Source organism: Lepidochelys olivacea (genome assembly GCF_965140295.1).
Source record: "Lepidochelys olivacea isolate rLepOli2 genome assembly, chromosome: 26".
Lineage (NCBI taxonomy): Eukaryota > Metazoa > Chordata > Testudines > Cheloniidae > Lepidochelys > Lepidochelys olivacea.
Window position 1 is genome coordinate 11,138,000 of NC_140436.1, and position 26,141 is coordinate 11,164,140.

Consider the following 26,141-nt stretch of genomic DNA (forward strand, 5'->3'; position numbering starts at 1 on the left):
TTTGTTTTAAGTGACAATTTCTGTGAATTTTAAAAGTAAATTGAGGGAAATTTTCAGTTGGTATGGGGTTTTGCAAGACTAAAAATCCAAATGAAGAGCCTGATTTGAGTTGCTTTCATCCCTTTCAGCAAGACATTAATTAAAAAAACACAACTTCAGAGTTTCGCAGTGGTTTTTGTGCCCCCGGGCCCTTCTCTTCTGCAGACTAAATAAGCCCAGTTCCCTCAGCCTCTCCTCCTAAATCATACAGAAACCCCTGGGGTCACCCAATTAAATTAATAAGCAGATTTAATACAAAAAATAGGAATGCACAAAATGCAATTAACCCGTGGAACTGAGTGACATGGGATGTTGTGATGCCTAGAAGTATAACTGGGTTCAAAAAGGATTACTAGATAAATTCATGGAGGCTTGGTCCATCAATGGCTATTAGCCAAGATGTTCAAGGATGTAATCCCATTCTGTGGGTGTCCCTAAACCTCTGACTGCCAGAAGCTGGAGGGGAAGACAGGGGGAATCACTCCCCTAAGATAGGATACTGGTCACAGTAGGGCAGCACTTACGTTCTGAATCTGAGATAGATTCTGTAAATGGAAGGAATAGATGCTCTGAGCGGAATGGCTAGATAGGTGAACCCCAGTTGTAAGAGTCTCCATTTAATTGTGAATGCTAGACTGAGTGCATGCCCCTGAATTTAGGGAGGGGGGCGTCCTTTAGTGCTCCCCTTGAGTGATACTGATAACCCAACCCCAGAGCTAGGGAAAGGAGAAATGGATCCCCCTGCCCTGCGGGGAAATACCTGGCTCCAGAGAGCGGGAGGGGATGCCCTGGCCGCTCCCGCTCCCCCGAGTGAAAGCGGAGCTAGTGAGTTCTTTCCAGATCTGCAATCCAATGAGCCCCACCCCTGAGTCAGGGCGTGTCCTGCCCTTGTGTGTCCAGCCCCGGAGCGCTCGTGATTAGTCTCCCCGCCACACTCGAGAGCAGCAAACGCCACGGCCTCTGGAGCAGCGGGTGAGTGGCCCGTTTTCCAGGCAGAGCCCCCCGCAGGCTCGCCGGGGGTTGGGACCCGCGTCTCCCGGTGCTGCGGCTGGCGGCGCCTGGGCTCCCCAGCGCGCCACGGGGAGCTCCGCTTTCCAAACGCCGCAGCGCAGCCAGGGCGGCTCCCCAGCCCCTCTCCTCGCAGCGTTGGGGGCTTGGGGGGGGACCCCCGATCCTGCATCACAGGGGGCTTGGGCGTGGCATCGCACCCAGGTCCCTTCCCCCTGCAATAAGCGCTTGGAGAGGCGCGCACAGCCTGGCCCAGGGGCGCACGGCCCAGGGCGCACGGCCCGAAGCGCTCCGCCAGCCCAGAGCGGGCTCGGGACCTGGGTGTTCTCCCCCCTTCTCCGCAGGCCAGGCAGAGGCCAGGGCCCTAACGCGTGGGAAAGAGGAACCTGACTCAGAGACGCCCTCCACGCCTGTCCTGCTGGGGGGTGGTGAAAAGTTTGCTTCACCCCACTGCTGCCGCGCCGCCCCGGGAATGGCCCAGCCCGCCTGGGCTGCGGGGTAGCAGCGCGCATTTGGCTAGGCCGGCGGTGGGGAGTGGAGGTGGATGGGGAGAAGGAAGGAGTCTCAGCCGCCAGGTAGGGCAGCAGCTGCGGTTTCTAGTGAGCTGAGTGGGTGGGGAGGGGCTGGAAGGTGTCAGCTCTGGGAAGGAAAGGGGAGCTTGGGGGCCAGATTCTGCTCTTGCTTACGCCAGTGTGACTCTGGCATCGTCCCATGGAAGGCAATGAAATCATCCCGGAATGACCCCATCCGAACTGAGAGGGGACTGGCCCATTGCATAGGAAGCAGTTAGGGGTGGCAGAGCCAATTTGGTGGGGTTTGGAGGGTCTGTCTGAGGCGGTGGATATGGCAGGCGGGAAGCAGTCAAGGAAATCCTGCACCTGCTCTTCCAGGTAGCTGATCCCTGAGACTTTCGGTGTTTCCATTACAAACCCTAGGCTAAGCCCTAACCATGCCATGGAAAGGGCACACCCGGTTCCTGCTCTCATTCATTGATTTACACGTTCAGCAAAAGCCAATTATAGGCGTAAAATGCAGGTTTCAGTGTGTACTTTTCCCCTTTAAAAGGGCTTGTCTATAGGGAGAAGTTATTCCGGAATCAGGCTGGGTGTGAATTTAAAGCACAATAGCTATTCCAGAATAACTGCCTGTGTGGAGACACTCTTATTCTGGAATGAGCAGCTGAAGGAGAGCTCTGTGTGGCTCCAGAGCTTGTCTCTTGCACCAACAGAAGTTGATCCAATAAAAGATATTACCTCACCCTCACCTTGCCTGGAATAGAACAGCCAGTCCCAGGGTAGCTATTCTGGTCAATTTCACTGTGCAGAGGAGCTGGTAAGTGTGTGTAGGCATAGGCCCCTGTGTGCTTCTGTATCAGTCAGAGATCTGAAACATGCACCCTACAGCCACTTCCCCTTCCAATTCTATATGCTAATCCTGCCGCTGGATCTGCTAGCGTGGACTCCTGCACGCACGTTAAGTGGGGCTGTGCTGGCAGGCATACAGGGATTGCTGCTAGTGGATCCGATTGCAGGTTCAGGGGTTCGGCTCACTAGGACCCCAATCCTGCAACCACCGAAGCCAATAGTCACTTTGACTTCAGTGGGACTGCTCATGCTAGTATAGCATTAAGCAGGGACAAAAGCATTTTACAGGATCAGGCTTAGGGCTCTCACTGAGCTGCAAAGGTTGCCTTTGGTGATGAAAAGATTATGGCATTCCTGATTATCTGTTGGGTGGGATAGTGAGGGTGGAATCTAAACATTCAGGCTGAACACCAAAACGTTGGTGTTTGGTGGGAGGAGCTATCACTCAAGCGTTCCGCTGGATTTTCTGCTTTATTTACCAGGCACTAAATCCTACTATTGTTTTTCAGACAAATTTTCCATTGGTGCTGGTTCTCCTCTCATCTCTATTCAAGCCATTAACTTTGTTCAAGACACTGATGTGAAATCAGGAGTGAAAGTGAGAGGAGAACTGGTTCCATTAAGTTCCATAGGACAGAAGTTCAGTGGGAACTTTGACTGAATACAGGGCCTGAATCACCAATGACCTACCCCTTGTGGTTTCAATTACACCAGTACAGAATGGATGGACTGTACTTCCATTCTGATTTGGTAGCATTTTACACCCACTTTTCATGGATGGAAATGGTGAAGCAGGTCCAAAATCAGCAAAATTTGCCCTCTAGTTTGTATTTGCTTCAGGCCTGATTCTGGATCATTTCAGATGGAATTAAAAATCATTCTGAAGGGACTCTAGCAACCTGTTACAGACCAAGTTAGATTCCAGGCAGTGTCTCTGAAGGTTCCAAAAGTGCATAAGTTTCAGTGGGAGCTGTCAGGAGCACTTGCCCTACATCTTGTGGGGATGTCTCTGCCTTGTGTTCTTTGTTTGTTTGGTTTTTTTTGTCACCTCATTTATTTTTAGGCTGTCTTCCCCCGTCTTTGTTTATCTAAGAAAAATTCTGCTTTTGTTATTTCCTCTAGTCAATTTGAACACAGACATCTGTGTTACTCCTGCTTCTGGATAGAAACAACCTGAGCAGTGTTTTCCAGTGCAGGCGGAAAACCTCTGTGGAACTTCGAAGTTGTGGGTTTTTTTAATTAATGTCTTGCTAAAAGGGATGAAAGCAACTCAAATCAGGCTCTTCATTTGGATTTTTAGTCTTGCAAAACCCCATACCAATTGAAAATTCCCCTCAATTTACTTTTAAAAATTCACAGAAATTTTCACTTAAAACAAAAATCAACGTTTCCTCCCTGAAACATTTGCAGCCCAGGGACACTTAGCCAAAGTGAAACTGACTCCATTGCATTCTCTCCACTTGCACAATGAAAAATAAATCAGTGTGGTCAGAACAGCGAGAAGGACATTATGGGCTTGACTCTCCACTGCTTCGCACTTTGTGTAGTCACATGCGCCAATTCAAAGGGGGTGTGAGTGTTACCAAATCAATGGTAGCAGTCTACACCTGCTTTGTACCAATATAAATTACCTGCACAAGGTACAAGTCAGTGAGGAATCAGTCTTCAGGTTACTAAGAGCACGTCTTCACTGGCAATGTTAAAGCGCTGCCGTGGCTTGTGCAGTTGCAGCACGAGGGGCATAGCTCCCAGCGCTGGTGCGCTGTCTACACTGGCATTTTACAGCACTGAAACTTGCCGCGCTCGGGGGGTGTTCTTTCACACCCCTGAGCGAGAAAGTTGCAGCGTTTCAAAGTGCCGGTGTAGACAAGCCCTCAGAATAGAAGGTGAAGTCCGTGGCACTTCTAACTTCTTGAGTGGGCGGTCTATGTGCATTTAATCAATAGGACTTGGAGATGGGCTTTTTTTAATTCTGGAGACTGTGGATAAATTAATTCTCTTCTGTCATGGGTTTCATTCATCCATTTTCCAACTCATTCAAAAATCTCTGAATGTTTTTGTCCTGCATGATCATCAGTCCAGCCCAGCTCCTCCTCTGCGATTGTCCATAGGCTCCCAAGTCCCATTTTCAAAAGTGACTTGGTCACTTAGGGTCCTGACTCCCAGGGTCTTTCAATGCAGTGAATGCATTACATTGAAACTTGATTGGACTCAGGCTCCTAAGTGTCCATGTCACTTTTGAAAATAGCACTTAAGAGCCTAAAATGGTTTTGTTCGCTACAAAAAAATAAAATCTCACAACAGCAAGTCTCAGAGCCTGGGTCAGCTGACTAAAATAACAGCATAGACGTCCCTGCTCAGGTGGGAGTCCAAGTCTGAAACCCTGCGAGGTATGTGGGTCTCTGAACCTGGGATCCAGACCGAGCGAGAACATCTCACCGTTGTTTTTAGCCCCATAGCAGGAGCCCGAGTCAGTTGACCCAGGCGCTGAGGCTCACTCCTGCGGGTTTTTATTTATTTATTTTTTTTTGCAGTGCAGACGTATTCTAAGTCACTCCAGCGCTTTGGAAAATTGTTCTTAACGTACCTGAATGCAGCATGACCTTCCTTCTGTTACCTTTGTCCTGTCTCCTCCTAAGCTCTTCAGAGCTGTCTTTTGGGGGGGGGTTGGGAGGGGCCTAGCACTTTCCTAGATGCAGTATAAATGATTCATTTATCAATGCAGCCAAGTAAGAACATAAAACTCTTGCAGTAACGTCTCACGTTCATCTGGCAAGACATCTCTCCACAGAAGTGGGTCCAATAAAAGGTATCACCACACCCACCTTTCTCTCTTCCACGGTAACTTCACGTGTAGTTCGAATTGTGCCAGAAAACCCGTTACAAAGATGCTGTAGGCAACTCTGCCCCCACCGAAGTGAGATGTTGTCTGCCCAGCTTTGCTCAGCTAACTATCGTAGACTGAGTCTCCAGCTGGAACAAGGGTTTTGCAACAGGTAGTATGCTATGGCTGGCCTGCGTTTTCAAGTGTCTGCTCTTTTTTGGGGGGGGGGGGGGAGAGGGGGGGTTCTGAGTGTCCAAATTAAGGCTCTATTTGGTGCCTAATTTTCAGAGCTGCTGAGCACCCTTGCCTCTCATTGAAATTAACTGGAGATATGGGTGTTCAGCACCTTTCAAATCAGGCCTTGAGAGAAGTTGTCTCAATTGGAGTACCCAGAAGCTAAGACCCCCAAAGTAAGTGGACACTCTGGGAAAACTGAGGCCAAAAATATTGATCTCTCAACTTGTCATTGTCCAGGGACACCTTTCTGGGTCTCTGGTCCATCTAGAAAAAGCCAAAAGAGGAGAATTTTTTAAATGATGTGGAATTAATTTTTTAATTTCCCCAGCTTTTGATAAACTGAGTGTCATGATCATACATGGGTGCAAGAATAGATAGCTTACACTAATAAATATGGGAATGTCAAAATTGTCTGGAACGGAAGTAAGGTCTAGAATGAGGGAAATGGAGAACGTCACAACATAGAATCCTAGAAGCGTAGGACTGGAAGGGACCTCAATAGGTCACCTAGTCCGATCCCCTGCACTCAAGGCAGGACTACATAATAACTAGACTATTCTGGACAAGTGTTTGTCTAACCTCTTCTTAAAAACCTCTAATAATGGAGATTTCACAACCTCCCTAGGCAATTTGTTGCAATGCTTCGCTTCCAATGCCACCCAGACAGTTAGGCATTAGAAAAAACTTCCTAACCAAAATCTCCCTTGCTGCAATTTAAGCCCATTGCTTCTTGCTCTATCTTCAGAGGTGCAGGAGAACAATTTTTCACCCTCCTTCTTGTAACAATGTTTTACATACCTGAAAACTGTTATCATAAGTCCACCAAGTCTTCTCTTCTGCAGACTAAACAAACCCAGTTTTGTCAATCTTTCCTCATCGGTCATGTTTTCCTGACCTGTAATCAATTCTGTTGCCATCCTTGGACTTTCTCCAGCTTGTCCACATCTTTCTCAAAATGTGGAGCCCAGAACTAGACGCAGTACTCCAGTTAAGGCCTTATCATCACGGTTAACTTTTCCTTTCAAGCTGCCGTGGTCAATATTGTATATGTCTGCAATAACTATGGAACCTAAGATGAAAGAGAACATTCAGCTAGCGTTATATGGGCCAGATCCTCCACTGGGGTAAATCAGCCTGGCTGCATTGACTTTAACGGAGCTGCCACCAGCTGAGGTTCTGGGTTCTTGAGTCTCAACTTCTCGTCTTTCCTCCTTGTAATTCTTGTGTTTCTTAATCCGGCACGTGGGGCCTCCTTACTCCTCACAAACACCAACAGAAGTCGCAGCTGAATCAACATTGCTGAAACAGCATAATCCCACAGCACTGCTGGGTTTGTAACAGTCGCTTGAAATGGCTCCGGGGGATAATTCTGCTACCTCTGCAGTAGCTCCATTGAACTCCAAGGGCTATCCCCCGTCAGAGTAGTAGCTCTTGACATTGACAAGATGTGAGTTCTTGTTTCAGATGTGTGGGCCAAATTCTGACTTTTTGCCTTTTCCCCTCCCCTTAGCTGGAATAAGTGAGCTTGGGAAAGGCTCTTTATAGCTTTTGATTATGTTCATTTATGGTTTTTAGGCTTCCTTAATTAAAACAGAAATAACTATGTGCATAAAAACTGGGCTCTGTGAAATAGCTAATAAATGGAATCTTCAGAGCTTTAAAGACAAGTTCCAGCTGTGGGTTTTCATGGAATTATATATTCTAACTGCAACTACTCAGACAAAGTGTGCAGAACACTGAGCCTTTTCAAGGAGATGCTAATTAAAACCAGAAGAGTAAATCCTATACCTAACTATCTGAATCCTAAATTAGAATTTCTTTCCCAGATCTCTGGGTAATTTAGTTAAAACTGAGCAAAACTTTTCAACTGAAACTCTTTTGGGCGAAAAATTTCAGCTTCGCTGACACCAAAACATTTTGCAAATTTGTGTAGATTCTGCTGAATTGTTGGGTTGCTCCCTCTGTCCCCTCCCCCCAATCAAACAGTTTGTTTTATCACTTTTGAAATGAACTTCAATCTTTTTGATTTGAAACTACTTTGTTTCTCAACTTTAATTTTATTTTATAAAAATTAAAAAATGTTTTCAAATGGTTGAAATTGAAATTGAATGGCTAAGCAGCAGTTCTGCAGAAAAGGACCTGGGGATTACAGTGGATGAGAAGCTGGATATGAGTCAGCAGTGTGCCCTTGTTGCCAAGAAGGCTAACAGCATATTAGTAGGAGCATTGCCAGCAGATGGAGGGAAGTGATAGTAGTTATCTCAAAGGTGAATGTAACCCATTGGAAGAAGAATGTTGGTGAACAGTTATTGACTTTTACCTTGAAGAATGAAGCAGTTATTTCTTTACAGTGTCAGGAAGAACCAGCCCCATTGATTTAAGTCCCCTTGGGATAGAGGCAGAGAGAGTGAATTCTGTCAATTATTTTCTAGGACACTTCCTTTTTATCAACACTCCCTCTTTTTTTTTATTGCAGATAACCATCTGTTTGGGGACCTTGACGTTTAAAATATTAACTGAATACTATGGCAAAGGTGAGTGTGTTTGCTTCCAGGTACCAGGCAGAGCTAGGTAGAGTCAGTCCCTGCATTGACTACATTTATCTGATCAGTGCAATTATATTTACTTAGCAAAATGATGTAGCAAGAAGAGGGCTCGCGCTGCCTGACACAGTGGGAAGGACTCATTGCTGCCTATTTCCTCATACTAGAATGTGGATTATCTTCAGTAATCTATATATTTACTAAGGGCCAGGTCTTGCACCAAAATCAATGAGCTTTGTTATCGGCTCATGGAAATTTAGAGCTGGAAGAGACGTCAAGAGGTCGCTTAGTCCTATGACAGTAAGCCCAACAAGTTCCTAAGAACTCTACAGTGCCCATCCAAGTGCCCAGCTATTCATGGAAAATACAAAGATCCTCCTGCCAAATAGCCCCTGTTTAGGCATTAAGGCCCACATCCTGAGAGGTATTTAGGCACCTCGCTCACACTGAAATATATGGGAATAGGTGCCTAAATACCTTTCAGGATGTGGGCCTAATGGCCTTATGCATTGAGCATTGAAGTGAATGGAAAGACTCTCATTGTTCAGTGGGAACAGAAGCAGGCAGTGTGAGTCAGTGGATCTGGCCCTGGATTGGGTGTCAAGATCCAGGTTCTAATCTCTCTGACATGATCAAGTCACTCCACCATCTCCCTGTGACTCCATTTCCCCATCTGTAAAATGGAAATGATGGTATTTGCCCACCATTGTAAAAATGCCATGTAGGAGCCTTATAGGGAATTGATTCTTTCATGATGATACGGATAACGATTGATACTAAAGGGAGATGACACAATGGGGTTTAACAAAGGCGCCAGATTGGCAGGCCAGGAGAATGGAGTCCTTTATTGAATTGCAGAACAAGTACAGTGCAGGCAGCAGCCAGGGGTTTCCTATGCCAATGTGGCTTAATCCTCAATTGAAAGAGAAGCCCCCTGTCAGAGTGTGTCTCCTGCAGGGGGAGGTGACGGCTTAGGGCAGAATGGAAGCTTGTCTCTGCAGTCAAAAAAGCTAACAGAATGTTAGGACCCATGAGGAAAAGGATCGATAAGACCGAAAATATCATCGTGCCACTATATAAACCTATGGTACGCCCACAACTTGAAAACTGCATGCAGTACTTGTTGCCTCGTCTCAAAAAAGATACATTAGAATTGGAAAAAGTACAGAGAAGGGCAACAAATCATCATGGGGATGGAACAGCTTCCATATGAGGAGCGAGTAAAAAGACTAGGACAGTTGGGCTTGGAAAACAGATGACTGGGGGGAAGGGGGTAGAGTATGACAGAGGTCTACAAAATCATGAATGGTGTAGAGAAAGTGAATCGGGAAGTGTTATTTACTCCTTCACGTAACAGGGGTCACACAATGAAATTAATAGGCAGCAGGCTTAAAACAAAGATACGCGCGTGTTTCTTCACGCAACAGCCAGTCAACCTGTGGAACTCCTTGCTAAGGGATGTTGTGAAGGCCAAACATATAACTGGATTCAGAAAAGAATTAGGTAACTTCATTGAGGATAGGTCCATCCATGGGTGTTAGCCAAAGATGGTCAGGGATGCAACCCCACGCTCTGGGTGTCTCTAGCCTCTGTTCCCCAGAAAATGGGACTGGATGATAGGCAATGGATCACTCGATAATAGCTCTGTTCTGTTCATTCCTTCTGAAGCATGTGGCATTGGCCACTATCACAAGACCGGTTAGTGGGCTAGATGGACCATTGTGACACTCCCAAAGTGTCACTCCCAGTCTGGCCATTCTTATGTAACCTGCTGTACGGCTAAATGGACTCTCACCTTATCGAAACACAAACCAACTCCTCTGTTTTGTAACTGGTCTCCCCTCCAGGAGAATCTGTATATAACTGGGATTTTTCATGTGTTCTTCTCTGCTTCTGTCTTTAACAATTGACATTCTGTATCTTTAGGCTGGAAACCGGGGTACAATCAAGGCGGCCTTGGGCTTCAGTGCTGAGGAAGATGCACAGAAACTAAGGAAAGCCATGAAGGGGCTTGGTGAGCTTATCTTTATTTTTAAGACTCTAACCCCCTCTCCTCGGAGTGCCAGCATCCTGCAGGTCATACAGCTCACTAGAGCAAAAGTTTGGTAACTTGTGTTTCTCTACTGACTCCTGCCCCCAAGCTCTCTACAAACCGGAGATGGGGGTCACCTCATCCAGTTATGAAATGCAGCCACTTCTGGGGTGGAACAGGGCAGCTGTTGTGCAGTATAGAACACTACAAGGCAGCTTTGGCACAAATAAAGAACATTATCCAAATGGAAGGAATTTCAATTTAACACTATCTATCTGAGCGGAGGGAATTTAACGGGGCAGAATGGGAAAGGACAGCACTGCCTCAAACCCTACAGGAAGGGGGTGGAGTTTGATCATGGAGAGCAGCAGAAGCCTACCTGTCTATCACTATAGCATCTCAGTGGCTCATTCACACATTGATAATAAATCTATCCCTACTACACTCCTGCAAAGTAAGATAGCATCATTATCTCCACTCTCCAGATGGGGGAACTGAGACACAGAGAGGGATGCAGGGATTCCATCCAAGGTCACCCAGGAAATTTGTGGCACAGCTGGGAATAAAACTCAGCTCTAAGCTCTGGCTTTAACCACAAGACTGTCTAATCAGCCTGTGATTTGTCTCTCCTGGAATCGGGTGATCCCAACACCCTGTTGAGGTACTATGTCAGGATTGCCTCTGTGGGAAGAGGGCTCTCTTGTAAACTGTCAGTGCCCACTTCTGTTTTCTTGGAGGTCTCCCATCCAACTGATGGCCAGGCTTATGAGGTCAGACTGACTCTCAGCCCAAGGTCATGATAAAATGCATTCCTAACAAGGGGATGCTAAAGAACTTCTGAAGTGTGTAACCCACTGACAAGCGAAAGTTATAGGGCACCCTCCGTGCCCAATTCCCAGAGGATGGGAGCCTCTTACAGCCCCACCTAGAGAACCCTGTCTCTTTAGAGAAAGCTATAGCACTGTATGCTCTTTACTTTGGAGGTTCCCTGTTCAATCCCTGATATGTTGGCCAAGATGGTAGCCAACACATGTGATCTAGTGCTAGTTCTCTAGTGCCATAGAAAAATCAGGTTTTAGAAGGAATAAAACCAGTTTGCGTCACACCTGACAAGTCAGCTGAGTTGCCTGCTTCAAAATTAATACTTATTTATAACAATAACAACCTGGCTGGCTTTCCTGTGTCTTCCCCCAGGTACAGATGAAGATGCCATCATCGATATCGTGGCCAAGAGGAGTATATACCAACGTCAGCAAATTCTAATCACCTATAAATCCACTATTGGCAGGGTAGGTAGCCTCTGAATTTGATGATTATGATCTAGACAATTCCTGGACTACATGATTTGTCTGGAAAATTACTGACTTCCCTCATTCAGTTGTGGAGAGGCAAGACAAAACTTTTGCTGGCCTTAGCATAAAGCTCACTGCAATCTCCGTTCACTTCAGTGCGTTTACTCGTCCAAAGAAAATTGTCAGGCATCTGTTAAGATTATCCACCAATATGTAGCAGAAATTTGGTCAAGCAATCTATCTACACGCTTGCCTTTATGTTATCTAGTGGATGATCCTTAATATTACATGGCCTTAAAGCCCAAATCATCAAGTCTCCACTAATTTTCAGGGTTTTGGGTTGTTGTTTTTTTGATATTTAAGTTCGATTTTTTTCAGAGGTGCTGAGTACTAACACCCCCAAAACTGAAGTCAAGGCGAGCTGCTGGTGTCTGGATGCCCAACAAGCTCTAGATCTCAAGCTGAGCACTCCAATTTAGTGAATCCTCTGGCCTATGCCCATGGTGAGAAGGGCTGCTGAATGTCTCGATCCCCTGGCACCAAGGGGTTAATGGCTGAATCAGTTAAATTTGCTTAACCTGACATTAAAGCATTGCCTTTTATCTTGTGTAAACATTCTGAGCACTGTGACAAAGCTCTGTCCTTGCCTCCGTGGGTCCCGGCGTTTCCTGGTGCATTCTGCTAGCCTCAGAGGCTCACTGTGACCCTCCAGTAACCCTTCTTTCTCTAGAGACAAGGGTCACAGTCTACTTAGCCATTTTCATCATAAGCCAGCAAGGGAGGTGAGGAGCAGTTATCCTTCCTTGCAGTCTCTGTTGTCTCCCAGTCTCAGTGATTGATCAGGGGGCAAAGGTGGGGGGGAGCCCGGGCCCACCCTCTACTCCGGGCTCCAGCTCAGGGACCCTAATAGTATCAGCTGTGGTAGCTGACCTTTTAGAAACATGACATGTACAATTCCCTGGGCTACTTCCCCTACAGCAGCCCTCACTTCCTCAAGCTCCACTTCACCCTTACCTCAGGGCTTCCTTCCTTGTGCCTGATATGGTGTGTACTACTCAGCCTCTCCAACAGCACAACTTCCTCCCACAGCTCCTGACATGCCCACCCACCTGACTGACTGGGAGGCTTTTACCTAGTTTCAGCCAGCCCCTGATTGGCTTCAGGTGTCCCAATCAACCTAGCCTTCTCCCTGCCTTCTGGAAAGTTCTTAATTGACCTGGAGCAGCTTCCATTTCACTTAACCTGGTACCAGGGATTTGTTTAGCCTGGAGCTTATATATCTATCTCCCACTACTTTTCTATAGCCATCTGGCCTTGCCCCGTCACAGCACATGCTGGTTATTTGTTGAGCAGGCTCTTCTGTGCCTGTAAAGGAAGTGGTTCCAGGGAAACACATCTGTTCACTGGAGGCCACTGCTAATAAAACTAATGGCGGTGTGAACTACTGACCCATCTTAATAGTCACTTTTGCCCACCTGGTAATTCACCCCACTGTGCCCTACCCCTCATTACTCCATCCACGAACAAGCACGTAAATGCTGCTTTTCAAGGATTTAGTGCTAACTGCCATTTAGTCTACTTTACTAGTTTACTTTAAGGCTACCATACCTACAAGATTGTTCATAAGTACAGCAACAGTCTGATTCACAGGCTTCAAAGAGTGTGACAAGCATTAAGAAAACTAGCCCAGTTTCCAAGTAAGGGTCACTTTGCAGTGATCTGCTTAAAGGTGTGTTTTTGTGTTGGTTGGTCTTTTTTTTCTTTTTTAATTCTTCCTGCTTTTTATGGTGCCTTTCATTAATGGGTTTTTAAAAGGCTTTCGGATCCTCAGATGAATCTGTCCTCGTCACACCCCGGTAAGGCTGGTGTATGTTACTGTGTTCCGTTTAGAACAGTGGTTCTTAACCTTTACTGCAGCCTGCACCCCTTTGGTTCTCAAAATACGTTCTCGCACCCCTTCTCAAAAATCGTTGAAGTAGGTCAGTTCTTTAAACCTAGATATATTTGTTTGTTTGTATATTACAGTAATGTTAATAAATACATAGGTTTGATGAAACAAAGTAGTTGTACTTACGTACCTGTGCTTAATTTGTGTGTTTGATGATTTACCTTCTAAAAAAATCTGGCATGTCTCGCACCCCCAGAAAGGGCATCTCGCACCCCCAGGGGGTGCGTGCAACCCAGGTTAAGAACCACTGGTTTAGATGGCTAAAAGGAGGCACCAAGAAGTGAAGCCTCTTGGGGAGGCTTCCAAAATGATGATCGGCCTTACAAAGCCGACCAAGATATTATTCTAAGGCCTGGTCCACACTAGAAGAGTTATACGGGTATACCTTCTGTCCTTTAGAAATGTATTGTTTGTTGAGAGTTATACCAGTGTATGCAGTAGTGCGGACTCAGTTATACCAGTACTATTATTAATTTGTATTATTGTAGTCTTCGGAGCCTCAGTCATGGACCATGATCCCATTGTGCTAGGTGCTGTACAAACACAATAAAAAGATGCCCCAAAGAGCTTACAGTATAAAGGTAACCTTTGCTTACTGAACCAGGAACAGCTATACCAGACTAAGCACCTTTATACTGGTCTAATTACGTCCCCACTGGGAGGTGGGGAAGGGTTGTACAAGCTATCCTGGCACAGATGAAGTGGTACATCTTTGCTGCCCACGTTCTCCCCTGCCTTACGCCCACAACGATTAAAAGCAAAACATGGAACAAAAATGGCTTTAGACAGAAACGTTAAACGCCCACATGAACAAGTGAATGGCGAAGCTGCTAATATCGGGCATGGATGATGTTGGGAGAAGATGTGAAAAATAGCCTCTCTGGTATCATCCTCATCCTTCCCAAACCAATCTCTCACGTCGTGTCGTTCATCAGTAGAAATCAAAGTGCTTCACAATCTTTCATGTGTTGATTCCCACAACACCCCTAGGAGGCAGGGCAGTGCTATGATCCCTGTTTTACAGCTGGGGAACTGAGCCCAGATAGACTGAGGCCTTGTCTACACTACAGATGCTAGGGCACTGCAGCTGTGCCCCTCTAGCCCTGTAGCGTAGGCACTTGCTACAGCCACGGAAGGGGGTTTCCCACTGCTGTAGTTAATCTACCCCCTTGAGAGGCAGTAGCTTGGTCAAGGAAAAATTCTTCCGTTAGCCCTAGTGGAGACCCCACTAGGTTTAGGTTGGCTTCACTACATCTCTGAGGGTGTGAATTTTTCACACCCCTGAGCGACGTAGCTAGGTCAACCTATATTTTAGGTGTAGATCTAAGCCACTTGCCCAAGAGGATGCAATCTGTGGTGGAGCAAGGGATTGAACCTGGTCTCCCAAGTCATAAACTAGTGCCCTAACCACTGGACTATCTGAATGCAGAGCAGGAGTTAGATAGGATGCACTGGAATTACCAGACTTGGAGTTCAGCTAGGAGTTTTGTATAGAATAGCAGGGGTGCTGAAAGCCATTGAATCAAACTGTAAACCATGTATAGGATGGGAACCATTGCAAGCCGGGGATGTGGCAGGGTGCCAGCACTCCTGGTTCCAGCACCTATGTAGAGGAGTGGGGCTTTCTGTTCTCATGGCTATTTATCACCTTCCCTGGTTTTCTAGGACTTGATTGGCGATTTGAAGTCTGAGCTGAGTGGGAATTTTGAGAAGGTGATAATAGGATTGATGACTTCCATCACACTGTACGATGTGCAGGAACTGAAGAGGGCCATGAAGGTTGGTAAATATTCACTGATGTTACCAAAACACCAGTGAGTTCAATATGTGGCATGAATTAAACATTCCCCACGCAACTTCTCCCGAAGGAGGAAGAAAGAATGTGTGACAGGGTGCTAGTTTACGTCACTTAACACAATTCTGGAAGGTGCTCTCTGCTACTAAGCTAATGAGGGTTGTATAAGAACCTGAATAGAACGTGTGCATTAAATCTGCAAACGCTTTCTGGACTGTGTGTTCTTCCATTTTGTTCTACTGGTCAATAAGAAAATGAACACGGTGATGTGTTCGGTATAAGACAGCTAGATTGTTAAAAGTTGCAATATGAATTACTTTCACACTAAGGGCCGTGCATAGTCCTTTATCCTGCTACCCACTTGCAAAATCAGGCTTGACACTGAAAGAGGTACACGGTCTATGCACTAATAAGAACATAAGAATGGCCACACTGAGTCAGATCAGTGGTCCGTCTAGCCTAGTAACCTGTCTAGTGACAGCAGCTAATGCAAGATGCTTCAGAGGGAATGAACAGAACAGGGTAATTTCAAGTGATCCATCTCCTGTTGTTCAGGCCCAGCTTCCGGCAGCCAGCGGTGTAGGGATGCCCAGAGTATGGCCATCCTGACCATCTTGGCTAATAGCCATTGATGGACCTTTCCTCCAGGAATTTCTCGAATTCTTTTTTTAACCCAATTATACTTTTGGTCTTCAATAACCTAGCGTTTATATAGCACTCTGCATCTTCAAAGCACTGTGCAAACATCTAAAGCTGGTCAGGAGCTTTTTAACAACACCTTGTTGTTGTTGGAAAATGCAGACTTGTCCAAACCAAGTATTTTTGTGGGGATGGGTCTACTTGGATGAAAAGGTTTCTTGGGTCCAGAATGGAATGTCTGGTGAGAAAACTAGTCAATAACCTGGGATGTGAGAGACTCAGGTTGACGTTTCTGGTCTGAATCATACATAGCAGGGAGTTGAATGTGGGTCTCCCACTTCAAAGGTGAGTGCCTTAACCCCCTGGCTGTTCTGGGGAGAGCCTGTGCCTCTCTGCTTCTTTGTAAAAACTCTCAAAAGGTTTCCGTTTCCTCCTGTTGCGTAATGGGACTTTTTTTAAATCTCAGAATCTTTCATGAGCCACCCAACTCTACAAACAAATATCACTTCTTCGCATGAAGTCTGTAATGTATCCACATTGAACAAGTGGTGAAACAGAGGCAGAGAAATTAAGTGACTTACCCAGATGGGGGTGTGCCCATCGGATCCTGGACTATTACTCAAGAGAGTTGATTCTCCATCTTGTGTTGCTATCACGGTGCCTCTGTTTGCTGGTAGATTGAAAGCCGCTTTCATCCTGATTCTCTGTTCTGCGTTTAGGGTGCCGGGACAGATGAGGGCTGCCTGATCGAAATTCTGGCTTCTCGTTCCTGTGAAGAAATCCAGCGCATTAACGAGACCTACCATCGTCGTAAGTAGTATAAATTATGAGATCCTATGACGTTAGTGCATTGAGAGTAACCTGTACTGGGAGAGCAAGTGGAGAAGCTTGCAAGAGGTCCCAACTATGGCCCAGATCCAGGAAAGCACTTTGCCATGTGCTTAAGTTCCCCTGATTGCCATATCTATTACACATGTGCTTAGTGTCCGGTAATATCTTTGGGAGATCTCACTGTATTAAGTTTATGTATCATTGTGGGCCAGGGATTGTATGCAATTCCATGGGGGATGATGACCACCGCCTTCCTGGAACTAACGGTGGGAGGTAAGTTCACTAGGGTTGTAACACCTCCAGAGAGGTACCACAACCTGGAGACGCTTGCATATCCTGCATCAAACTGGATTCTCCAGAGACCAACAGACAAAGAAAGGACTTTTGGTTTAAACTCACTCACGACCAGGGGCGTGCGCAGAAATTTAACTTTGACCCCTTTTGGGGCCAGGAGGAGCTTGCTCTCCATGCGACTCTGGCCCCGGGGCTGGAGGAGTTCTGTGCACCTGACGATTATTGGGAGTGGGGGAGGGCTGTGTCCCTGCTTGCCCCCGCTTGTGCATGCCCCGGCTCACGACCTAGTTTCTGATCCAGCAAATGGACAGGACTTTCTAAGGGTGGCCCCAATCTTTCCTAGGAAGGATTGGAACTTGGAAGGAATTCGGCCTACTGAGGCCCCATAAGACTGATGGGTGACCTGGTAAGATTATGAGTGTGTGCAGAGGAACTCTTACTCTCTTTAATGCTTTCACCTTAAGAATAAATGTGCTTGCTTAGGAAAAACTGCATGGTAACTTACGAACTGTGGTAATTGCCCACAGTTCTAGCCTTTGGGGAGAAAGCAAAGTGCAGATGCAGGCCTGTTCAGGGAGTCTGGTTTACTGGGGAACTCACAGCGTAGGCAGGGAGCTGTGCAGCCTGGAAAAATCCCTGTCAGGAGGGAGAGATGCATCTCTGCACTAGAGAGGTGAAGACTGGGGAGCCTAGAGTTGGTGCCTTTGGTGGACATGGAGGGGGAACACAGGTGCAGTTGCCTTGCACTGTGACAACATACTTAAAGCTAAATATGTGTTTGGGGTCCTTTACTGAACTAAGGCTTAAATCACCATTTCCTAAGGCTGCCTCGTGATTTACTGGCAGAAGAAGCTAGAGAAATTCCTTCCACTTCTTGACCCCATAAACATTTAAATTTCCCAGCCAGCAAATGTGTTTTCCCCAGTTTGTATCATTTTTGGTGAAATGGTTAAATACCAATAGAACTGTATGCACTACTTCTGTCGATCTAGAGGTAGAAGATATTTTGTGAAATCTCTCTCTCTCTCAAACACACACACAGCTGTAAAGATTTTAAACACTGTATTCTTTGAATGGCATCTTACCCACACCCCATGATTTCTCCAATCGCTCTAGCTGCTAGCAGTTCAACCAAACAATAACTGAGCCATCAGCAAGACATCTTGTGAAACTAAGAAGCATCACAGTCGGAGCAAGAGACTGTTGCGATACCTTCTTTCTGTCTGTCTTTCACTTGATTGTGACCTACTGTGCCTGCATAATTATGCTCAGTGGACAGAGACTTAAGCCTTGTCTAAACACAGAGAGGGTGAAATCCTGGCAACACTGAAGTCAATGGCTAAACTCTCACGGACATCAAAAGAGTCAGGATTTCACTCAGAAGCTGTACTGGGATCCTGGTCTGTCACTAGGGCCCGTAGGTGCTGCAATAATACAAATAATAATTGTTAAAACTGTTTTTTAAAAATAGACTTAAACTGGTTCAAATCCCTGTATGGACAAAAGTTTTAAACTAGTTTGTCTCCTTTTTCAGCTTGTGTCTATATATTTATAGATGGTAGCTTGTAGTGGTCCCTCCATTTCAGGCTCGGAGGGAGGCTACTCTGCCTCACTACATAGCTAACCCAGGGTTCAAGTGATTTAAGTGTCTCCATACAGAGGTTTGCACCAGATTAACAAAACACCTTTAGTTAAATCAGTGCAACTTCGTGTGTGGAACAGACCTCAGATTTATTTTAGAGAGAATGATCCAGATTGGCTTCTCCTCCCTTACAACTGTGTAACTCTGATTAATTTCACATACACTGGCCTAAATCCAGAGCAACTCCACTGAAGTCAGTTACACTGATGCAAAGGGAGAGAAGAATAAGATCCAGGGTCAACGTGGCAATTCCTAGGCAGGAAGGTTCAGAAATTGAGGGACAGACACATAATCCGGACACCTAGGTCACAACCAGACATGTAGAAGACTTCTCTAAGATGAACAGTGTTTAGGTGTCAGAGTAACAGCCGTGTTAGTCTGTATTCGCAAAAAGAAAAGGAGTACTTGTGGCACCTTAGAGACTAACCAATTTATTAGAGCATAAGCTTTCGTGAGTGTTTAGGTGCTGAACTTTCTCTGTTAAAAGCAAGTATTCGTGTATGTCTGTGCTCTCTTGCTAGAATACGGAACTACCCTTGAGAAGGACATTGTCTCAGATACATCTTCCACGTTCCGGCACGTGCTGGTGTCTCTCGCTACAGTAAGTGCAGTTTAAGAAAAACCGTCTGATTCTTGTTGCTGCTGAACAAATCCTCTAAGGGCAGGTCTACACAAGAAACTGACAGCTGTATAACCACATTGCTCATCTTGAAAAATCACACCCTTGAACGACGCCGTTGTACCAACCTAACCCCCGCAGCGTAGACAGTGTTATGTTGAACCGGGGAGCGAGGGGGCTTTACCCATCAACGTAGCTACTGCCTCTTGCGGAGCTGGATTAATTACGGCAATGGGAGAAGCTCTCTTGTCGGCGTAGTAGCGTCTTCCCTAAAGCAGCACAGCACCTTGTTTTTGTGACAAGGTCTCTCTATACTAAGTACCACGAATGCCTGATTCTCCTCTCTCTTACACTGACGTAGGTCAGGAGTAGCACAATGGAAGTCAGTGGAGTTACACCAGTGTAAAAGATCAGACCGATTTGTATTAAATACTAGTGCTAATCCTCCCTCTCATCTGGTTCCTTCTCCTGCTCTCTGCTTTGCAACTTGCTCTTTTCATCCCCTTCCTAGACATCCTTCCCCTTCTCCTACTGCACAGCCTTCCCCTGCTGATCTCCTTCAGGACTGTCTCCATGCCACCTTGCATTTCAGCTGGTATCCTGTGTATCACATTGGTTTGACCTGAAGGGCAGGCTGCTCAGGGGGTGGGACAGGAATCGGGGTGTGTGTGTGTGTTAACACCATGTGCTTTCTTAGGCCCCATGGCTCCCGCTGACATCAGATGGAGTTGAGTCCTCAGCCTCTCTTAAAAATAAATAAAATCAGACCCTCAAATAATACTTCAGAGCTTTCTCCACCACCCCTCTTGCAACAATCTGTTGCACAATTGCAGCTGCCTTCTCAATCGATCCTCGTTATATATGCTCGGTAACTTGTTTCAAACAGCAAGCTTGCTCAATTCTGTTCCATGAGTCCCTCTGAAAGGCTGAATTTAACACAGCCCTCTTGTGTTTCTGCAGGGAAACAGGGACCAGGGAAGCTATGTGGATGAAGGCCTTGCTCAGCAAGATGCCCAGGTCTGTAGCTCTTCGTACTCTTTAAGAAACATCTGCCCCACCGCGGTGGGTGTTTGCTGATCCCCGGTCCTTCCACCCATTGTTTTTGAAAGGCCAGTAAAAGTCATCAACCATTTAGCTGGCATGTTTGTAGTGCACTGGACTCAGTCCCAGAAGATCTGGGTTTTAGTGCGGGCTCTACTGCTGGATGACCTTGGACCAGTTTCTGCACCTCCAGTTTCCCCATGTGTAAAATGGGATAATGATCTTTTTGGAAGACCCAAGCTCTCTGACTTGACTTGAGCTTTTGGGCTAACCCTTATTTCATGTGCTTGATTCCTTCTAGTGCTTGTATGAAGCCGGGGAGAAGAAATGGGGGACAAATGAGGGACAATTCCTGACTATCCTCTGTTCAAGAAACAGAAATCACTTATTAAAGGGTAAAAGTCTCAGCAATTTTCTACATACTTTTCTCTTTTAAAAAAAAAAAAAAAAGCCTTTTTTTTTAGGTACATCTCTTGGCAAACAGGAAGGGACCCTTCTCAAAGGCACACGCCTACTCTGGAGTCTGGTCTTATGTATCTACTTCAGAGTATTTTAATACAGGAACCTATTCTTGTGAGCCTAAAAGGAACCCTAGAGACACAAGAATGAACTTGTATGGATCACCTATGCTCCAGTCTTTATACCAGAAGTAGTAAACTGGGACTTTGGCGACAGTTACCAAGGATAGGAGTTCAGGAGCAAGCTTCTTGCTAACGTTCCCCCTACAGGAAGAAAGACAGGCGCCATTCTACTGGATCAGAGGTTCTCAAACCACAGTCTCTAGTGATCTTGTTAGTGGCTCTTGCAGAGCTGGCTGGTTGCAAATACTGATGGCGAAATGGCAAACCTTCCCTTGTGGCAGAATGTTGAACCAAATGGGAAGGCAAAGCTACTCAGCTGGACCCCATTAAGTAATAATTCATCACACTGTTACCAGCAGTTAACTGACCAATTAGAGAACTGATGATAGTTAAAATGAAGATAAACTGAATGGTTTCCAGGACAACTGCAATTGTCTACCACTTAAAAAAAGAGAGGCCAAATGTGCATACAAAGCACTCAGCTGCTTGACCTGGCAAACTGGTCCTTGATGGTTAAGCCTTTGTAGATGGCACGAACAAATCTTGCTTGATGACTTTTCACTAGTGTGTGTTCTTTTCCAGTCTTTGATGAATACAGAAGGATCACTAAGAAGGACATTACAGAAAGCATTAAATCTGAGATGTCAGGAGACCTTGAAGATGCCTTATTAGCTGTGGGTGAGTATTCCGGTTTTAAATTTAGGGTTGTTTAGTTACACAACACACTATCGGGGTGTAGAATGGAAAGGATCGCTTCTGTCAGCCTTGAGCACAGAAGCCATGGAGTCGAAGCTTGGTTAACTTTAAAATCCCTAGGTAGTCCCTGAAATAGAGGGGGATGGGAGGGTGGACGGGGATGAAACGCAAGGAGCCTGTGATGTGTGCAAAGTGCCTTGCTTTTCAAAGCAACAAAGTGTGTGACCCTGGAGTTAAAATCACTTTCTCCATTGAAGGAGACACGGGCATTTTATCTAAAGTATTAGGCTTGCTTCACCTTGGCATAGTGAGATCTCCATCTTTAGCCGTGCTGTGTCTCTTGCCCACTGTCTTAACAGAGCAACGTGCAGGGGACACGCTTTGTTGATGGCCAGTAACTGTCTCCATTCTTGGCACAGGTCACACTGTTTTACCCCTTGCAAATACAGCAAGTGCCTGTGAACAAGATGGCAAAAGTTTCATTGCTTCCACTGTCTCATTGTTTACCTTTGCCATCAGGTGCTGAGGGTGCTGACGCTTATCAAAGAGCATTGCAAACTTTAAACAAATGGCTGTACTGTAATGGACAGGACTTCAGGTTAATTTGAAGGGGCTCGTTCTTTTGCATTTACCCTTGCTGTATTTATCAGCTTGTCCAGTGGCCTCTAAGTCCATACCTTGGAGCTTCTTGGACTAATAGTCAGGGATGTGCACGTTTTGGCCCCGATTCTGCAAATGGATCTGCAGAAAGACCTCTGCATCTGCCACTGGCCTCCCATACAGATCTGATGAGAGCTTTAAGCAGTAACTGCAGCCTTGAGATGTAAAGATTTGGAAAATCTCCCTTGTTCTTTTCTCTTCACAGTAAAATGCATAAGGAATAAGCATGCATACTTTGCTGAAAGATTATACGGTTCCATGAAGGTAAATAGCTTTTCTGTGTATGTGGTTCCCCCCCACCCCCAATTAAATATAGAGGCATGCTAAAATAAATAGCAGCTGAATTTAATACAGTAGCGGGAGAGGAGAGAGGGCAGCAACCCAAGTGGTTCATAATCTTCATGAATCTCCTGTCCTCCTCTGCTAAGGGACAAAACTGGCATTGCCCCATTATATGCTGAAAATAGGGAACTCTGTCACACTCAATGCAAAATGCTTTGGGCTAATTTCCCACCCAGAAACGAAGGATGAAACCTTAACCATTAACAATGATTTACCCACAATGCACAATATTTGTACAAGGGTTGCTTTTTTTCTTTAGGGTTTAGGGACAGATGACGATACCCTCATTCGAGTGATGGTGTCGCGCTGTGAAATTGACATGTTGGATATCAGGCATGAATTCAAGAGGATGTACGGGAAATCTCTCTACTCCTTCATCCAGGTAAGCTTTCCTTACCTAGAAACCATGGTCTTGCTGCACACAGCACGAGCCACTTTGCCCTGTAGTCTGATTAGTGACTGGTCCACACTTTTCAAACAAGAAGCTATTATTCTTGAACAGCTTTTTGGGGGGCGGGGGGGTGTATGAAATTGTCCATTCTTGATATCTATATTTTTGTTTTTTCACTAGGCATTCAAAAAAATCCTTGTTTTTTTGTTGTGGATTTTTTTTTTTAAATGACAAGGGAAAAGGAAGGAGGAGAAAACGGAGAGGGAAATACACAATAAGGGAAAAATCAGAAAAGAAATTCAGAAAACTTCTGAAAAGATTGAAAAATTGCATGCATCTCAAACCCCACAAAATTCAAACTTTAAAACATTTTTGCTTTGTATTTTAAATTTTGACCCACCTCTAATCCTGACTTGCATTGCCCTTACAAATTTTGGTGTTAGGATTGTTTAACAGTTTTCCAGTAATGCCAGATTGACTGGTCCGGTGATGAATACTAAGATAACACCATCCAGCCCCTTTGTACTGGCTATCCAAGCAAGATTTCTGCCCTCACCCTCTGTGAGTTGGATCTGAAGCACAGCTTAATGTCTTGTGGTCAGAGGACGCTTATTTGCCAACCTTCTATAACTATAAACTGTGCGTCTTAGAAACATTGGCTTGGATTCCTCAAAGGGTTAATGGGCAGGTGTGGGTTTTTTGTTTTGTTTTGTTTTTTTAAATCTCCAAGAACTCCTGTAGTTGGATTTCATATTTTAATACTGTAGTGGTTTCTCATTTGATCCTTGTTGCTTGATTTTTTGTTAAAGTATTAACTTTGTCTTACAATGGTTGTGGGATGTTGTCGCACATGGTAATAGTTCCTGCATTCCACGTCGCTGCATTTTAGTGGTGGGTCGTGTGCCCTTATACATGATCAGTGTGTGTCAAGTACTCTGGGATGAAGGGTGCACCTTAAATGTGATCAAACTTTAAGTTGGCAAAGAAATTCAAAATCTCATGGGGACAACTCCTACAATCAGCTCAAACTAGTGTAAATGGTACTTTACGGTCTTTTTTCTGAGAACGCGTATTGCACATCTAATCACGTGTTTGTCTGTCTTTCTTTCAGGGAGACACTTCAGGAGACTATAGGAAAGTCCTACTCTTGCTCTGTGGTGGTGAAGACTAAACCATGTACAACTTGTTGTCAGGGGAAAGGAGAAATAGATCCCAAGATTTCCCCCCCCCCTTAAAATAGGTTTAGATAGTGCTATTAGAATTGACTTAGGCTAATCAATGCCAATTGCCTCTTATGATATGCTTTTATTGCTTAGAATATGCAATGGTGCACTAATTGTGTTACCAGAGCCAGTCATGCCTTTAACTAGCGTCCAGTGCAGAATCTCCTGGCTGAATTACTTCTCCCAGCAGGCTTTGGAAAGACATGTTTGGAGAAACAGGAGCACCAGATGATTTGTAGAGTCTCAGACTCCATTCTACAGTTGGATTATCTGCGCTAGAGAACGGCATCTTGCTGCAAAAAGGGAAGCAATAGCTAACATCCGTCTTAGACTCTGACCAAGGTTCTGTTAAGTGAGCCTGCAATGAGCTTCATATTACCAAGCTCACATCTGTGTTGCCATACAGTGCAATTGCGAGGGTGTAATAGAGGGCTGGATTCTGCCCACTCCTACAATCCATACAAAATAGGTGGAAATGAGGGGAGAGTTTAACTAAAGCCTTTACTGCTACTGTAACTTGATCTATCTGCATCTACTACATGAATAATTCTTGAAGACTTGTGACATCCTACTGCCATTGAACTTACCGACCAACTGAGGCGGGCTTAGGCACAGACTGTAGAAGACTCTTCACAGGAAAATATTAACACCGTCCATGTGGGAAAAGTACAGAAAACAAGCTTTATTTCTCTGACTATATTCCAGCACAAAGAAAACCATTAGTCTAAAATGCAAGGTGTGTCTATATCGAAACACTCTATCAACATTCCACATCACTATGGCTATTTGTTTATGTATATCAGAAGATAGGAACAGGATATAATTCACAAGCAGCAAATTAGAAACTCCAGTAGCCTTAGGCTTAGTCTACACACACACATTTTGTATTACTATAACTGTTGGTTAAGGGTGTGACTTCACTAATATTGTTACACTCGCACATCCTCTACTGTGGATGCAGTTTATAATCGTAGAGAGGAGCTTGGTGCTGGAATACCTTATTCCCCTTTCCATACAGTAACTGCATCCACCAGTTATGCGCCTTTACCTTCACCATACAGTAAAAGCAGTACATCTTTTGTGCATAGACAAGGCCTTCCACTAAATGCCTTTTCTGCAGCGAGCTGGTTGAAAGAAGCCATTCTGTTCAGAAACCTAATCCACATTCTGTTTGGTCTGAGGTTATATCTTCACTGCAAAAAGTATGTGTGTTTTACAGCAGAATAACTAATGCACCTTAGCTTTCCCTGTCCTACGGTAAATTCCTCATGGAGATCAGGCACTGTGCTCTTAGGCCGTGTCTATATGCACAGCACGGCAGTACTCTGCAGCACATCTGGTGAAGACACTCTGCTGATGGGAGAGAGCTCTCCCATTGGCATAAAGAACCCACCTCTGTGAGTGGCAGAAGCTATGTTGGTGGGAAACGCTTATGTTGATGTAACTTATGTCACTCAGGGGTGGTTTATTCACACCCTTGAGCAACATGAGTTATGCCGACACAGCTGTAGTGTAGACCATAGCCTTAGTGGGAGTTAAATAAGGGGAGGCCACGCGTGGGCAGAGGTATAGTGCTAATCTCATCTACCTCATGGTCAAAAGTAGTGTCTACAGTTTTACAGTAGGAGAGGGCTAACTAATTAGCATTAGTTGTCCCATCGTTTGGATTTTTTTTTTTTTTTAAAACAACCACCCAAACCACATTTTGTAGCGCAGTCATAGCCTGAGTGGTGCAGTAATTGTTTTTGGAAGGGAGCAGTGTAGGCTGAGCATGGAAATAGAAGGCAGGATCTACTGTGTTGTAAACCCAACTTTGCCACTCGCTTTGCTCCCATTGACTTGGCCAGGTGCAAAACTGGACCCTCTCTCTGGCCTCGGACAAGTCACTTTCCCACTTTGTTCTGCTGTCTTTATGCTCCCTTCTTCAGAGGAGGGTTGTTGGCAGTAAGTCTAAGCACTGCAACAATTTGCTGCTCAGTAAGAAGAAACCACTCAGCCTTATCACTACTGCAGGTTCACAAGTGCCCTCTGGCTTTACCATAAAAATGGCTTGCTGGCCAGTGCTCACTTTTTCAATGTAATAAACCAATCATTTCTTTA

The 26,141-nt window shown here is 45.2% G+C and overlaps 1 protein-coding gene across 1 annotated transcript; it reads left to right on the top strand.

Moving 5' to 3' along the window:
* The first annotated feature begins 911 nt into the window (after positions 1-911).
* Positions 912-26,141, top strand: ANXA4 (annexin A4). Its single transcript, XM_084615015.1, has 13 exons — positions 912-1,011; positions 7,949-8,006; positions 9,942-10,029; positions 11,242-11,336; positions 14,953-15,066; positions 16,441-16,531; positions 19,010-19,089; positions 20,068-20,124; positions 20,450-20,543; positions 21,312-21,407; positions 22,291-22,349; positions 22,687-22,809; positions 23,930-26,141. The coding sequence occupies exons 2-13, from the start codon at positions 7,998-8,000 to the stop codon at positions 23,987-23,989; spliced, it is 966 nt and encodes a 321-aa protein (XP_084471141.1). The 5' UTR covers positions 912-1,011; positions 7,949-7,997; the 3' UTR covers positions 23,990-26,141.

Excerpts from the sequence above, each read along its gene's own strand:
- ANXA4 (XM_084615015.1), top strand. Across the intron at positions 20,125-20,449 it reads TTGCTCAGCAAGATGCCCAG|TGCTTGTATGAAGCCGGGGA; the intron begins GTCTGTAGCTCT and ends GATTCCTTCTAG. Across the intron at positions 22,810-23,929 it reads CTCTCTACTCCTTCATCCAG|GGAGACACTTCAGGAGACTA; the intron begins GTAAGCTTTCCT and ends TCTTTCTTTCAG.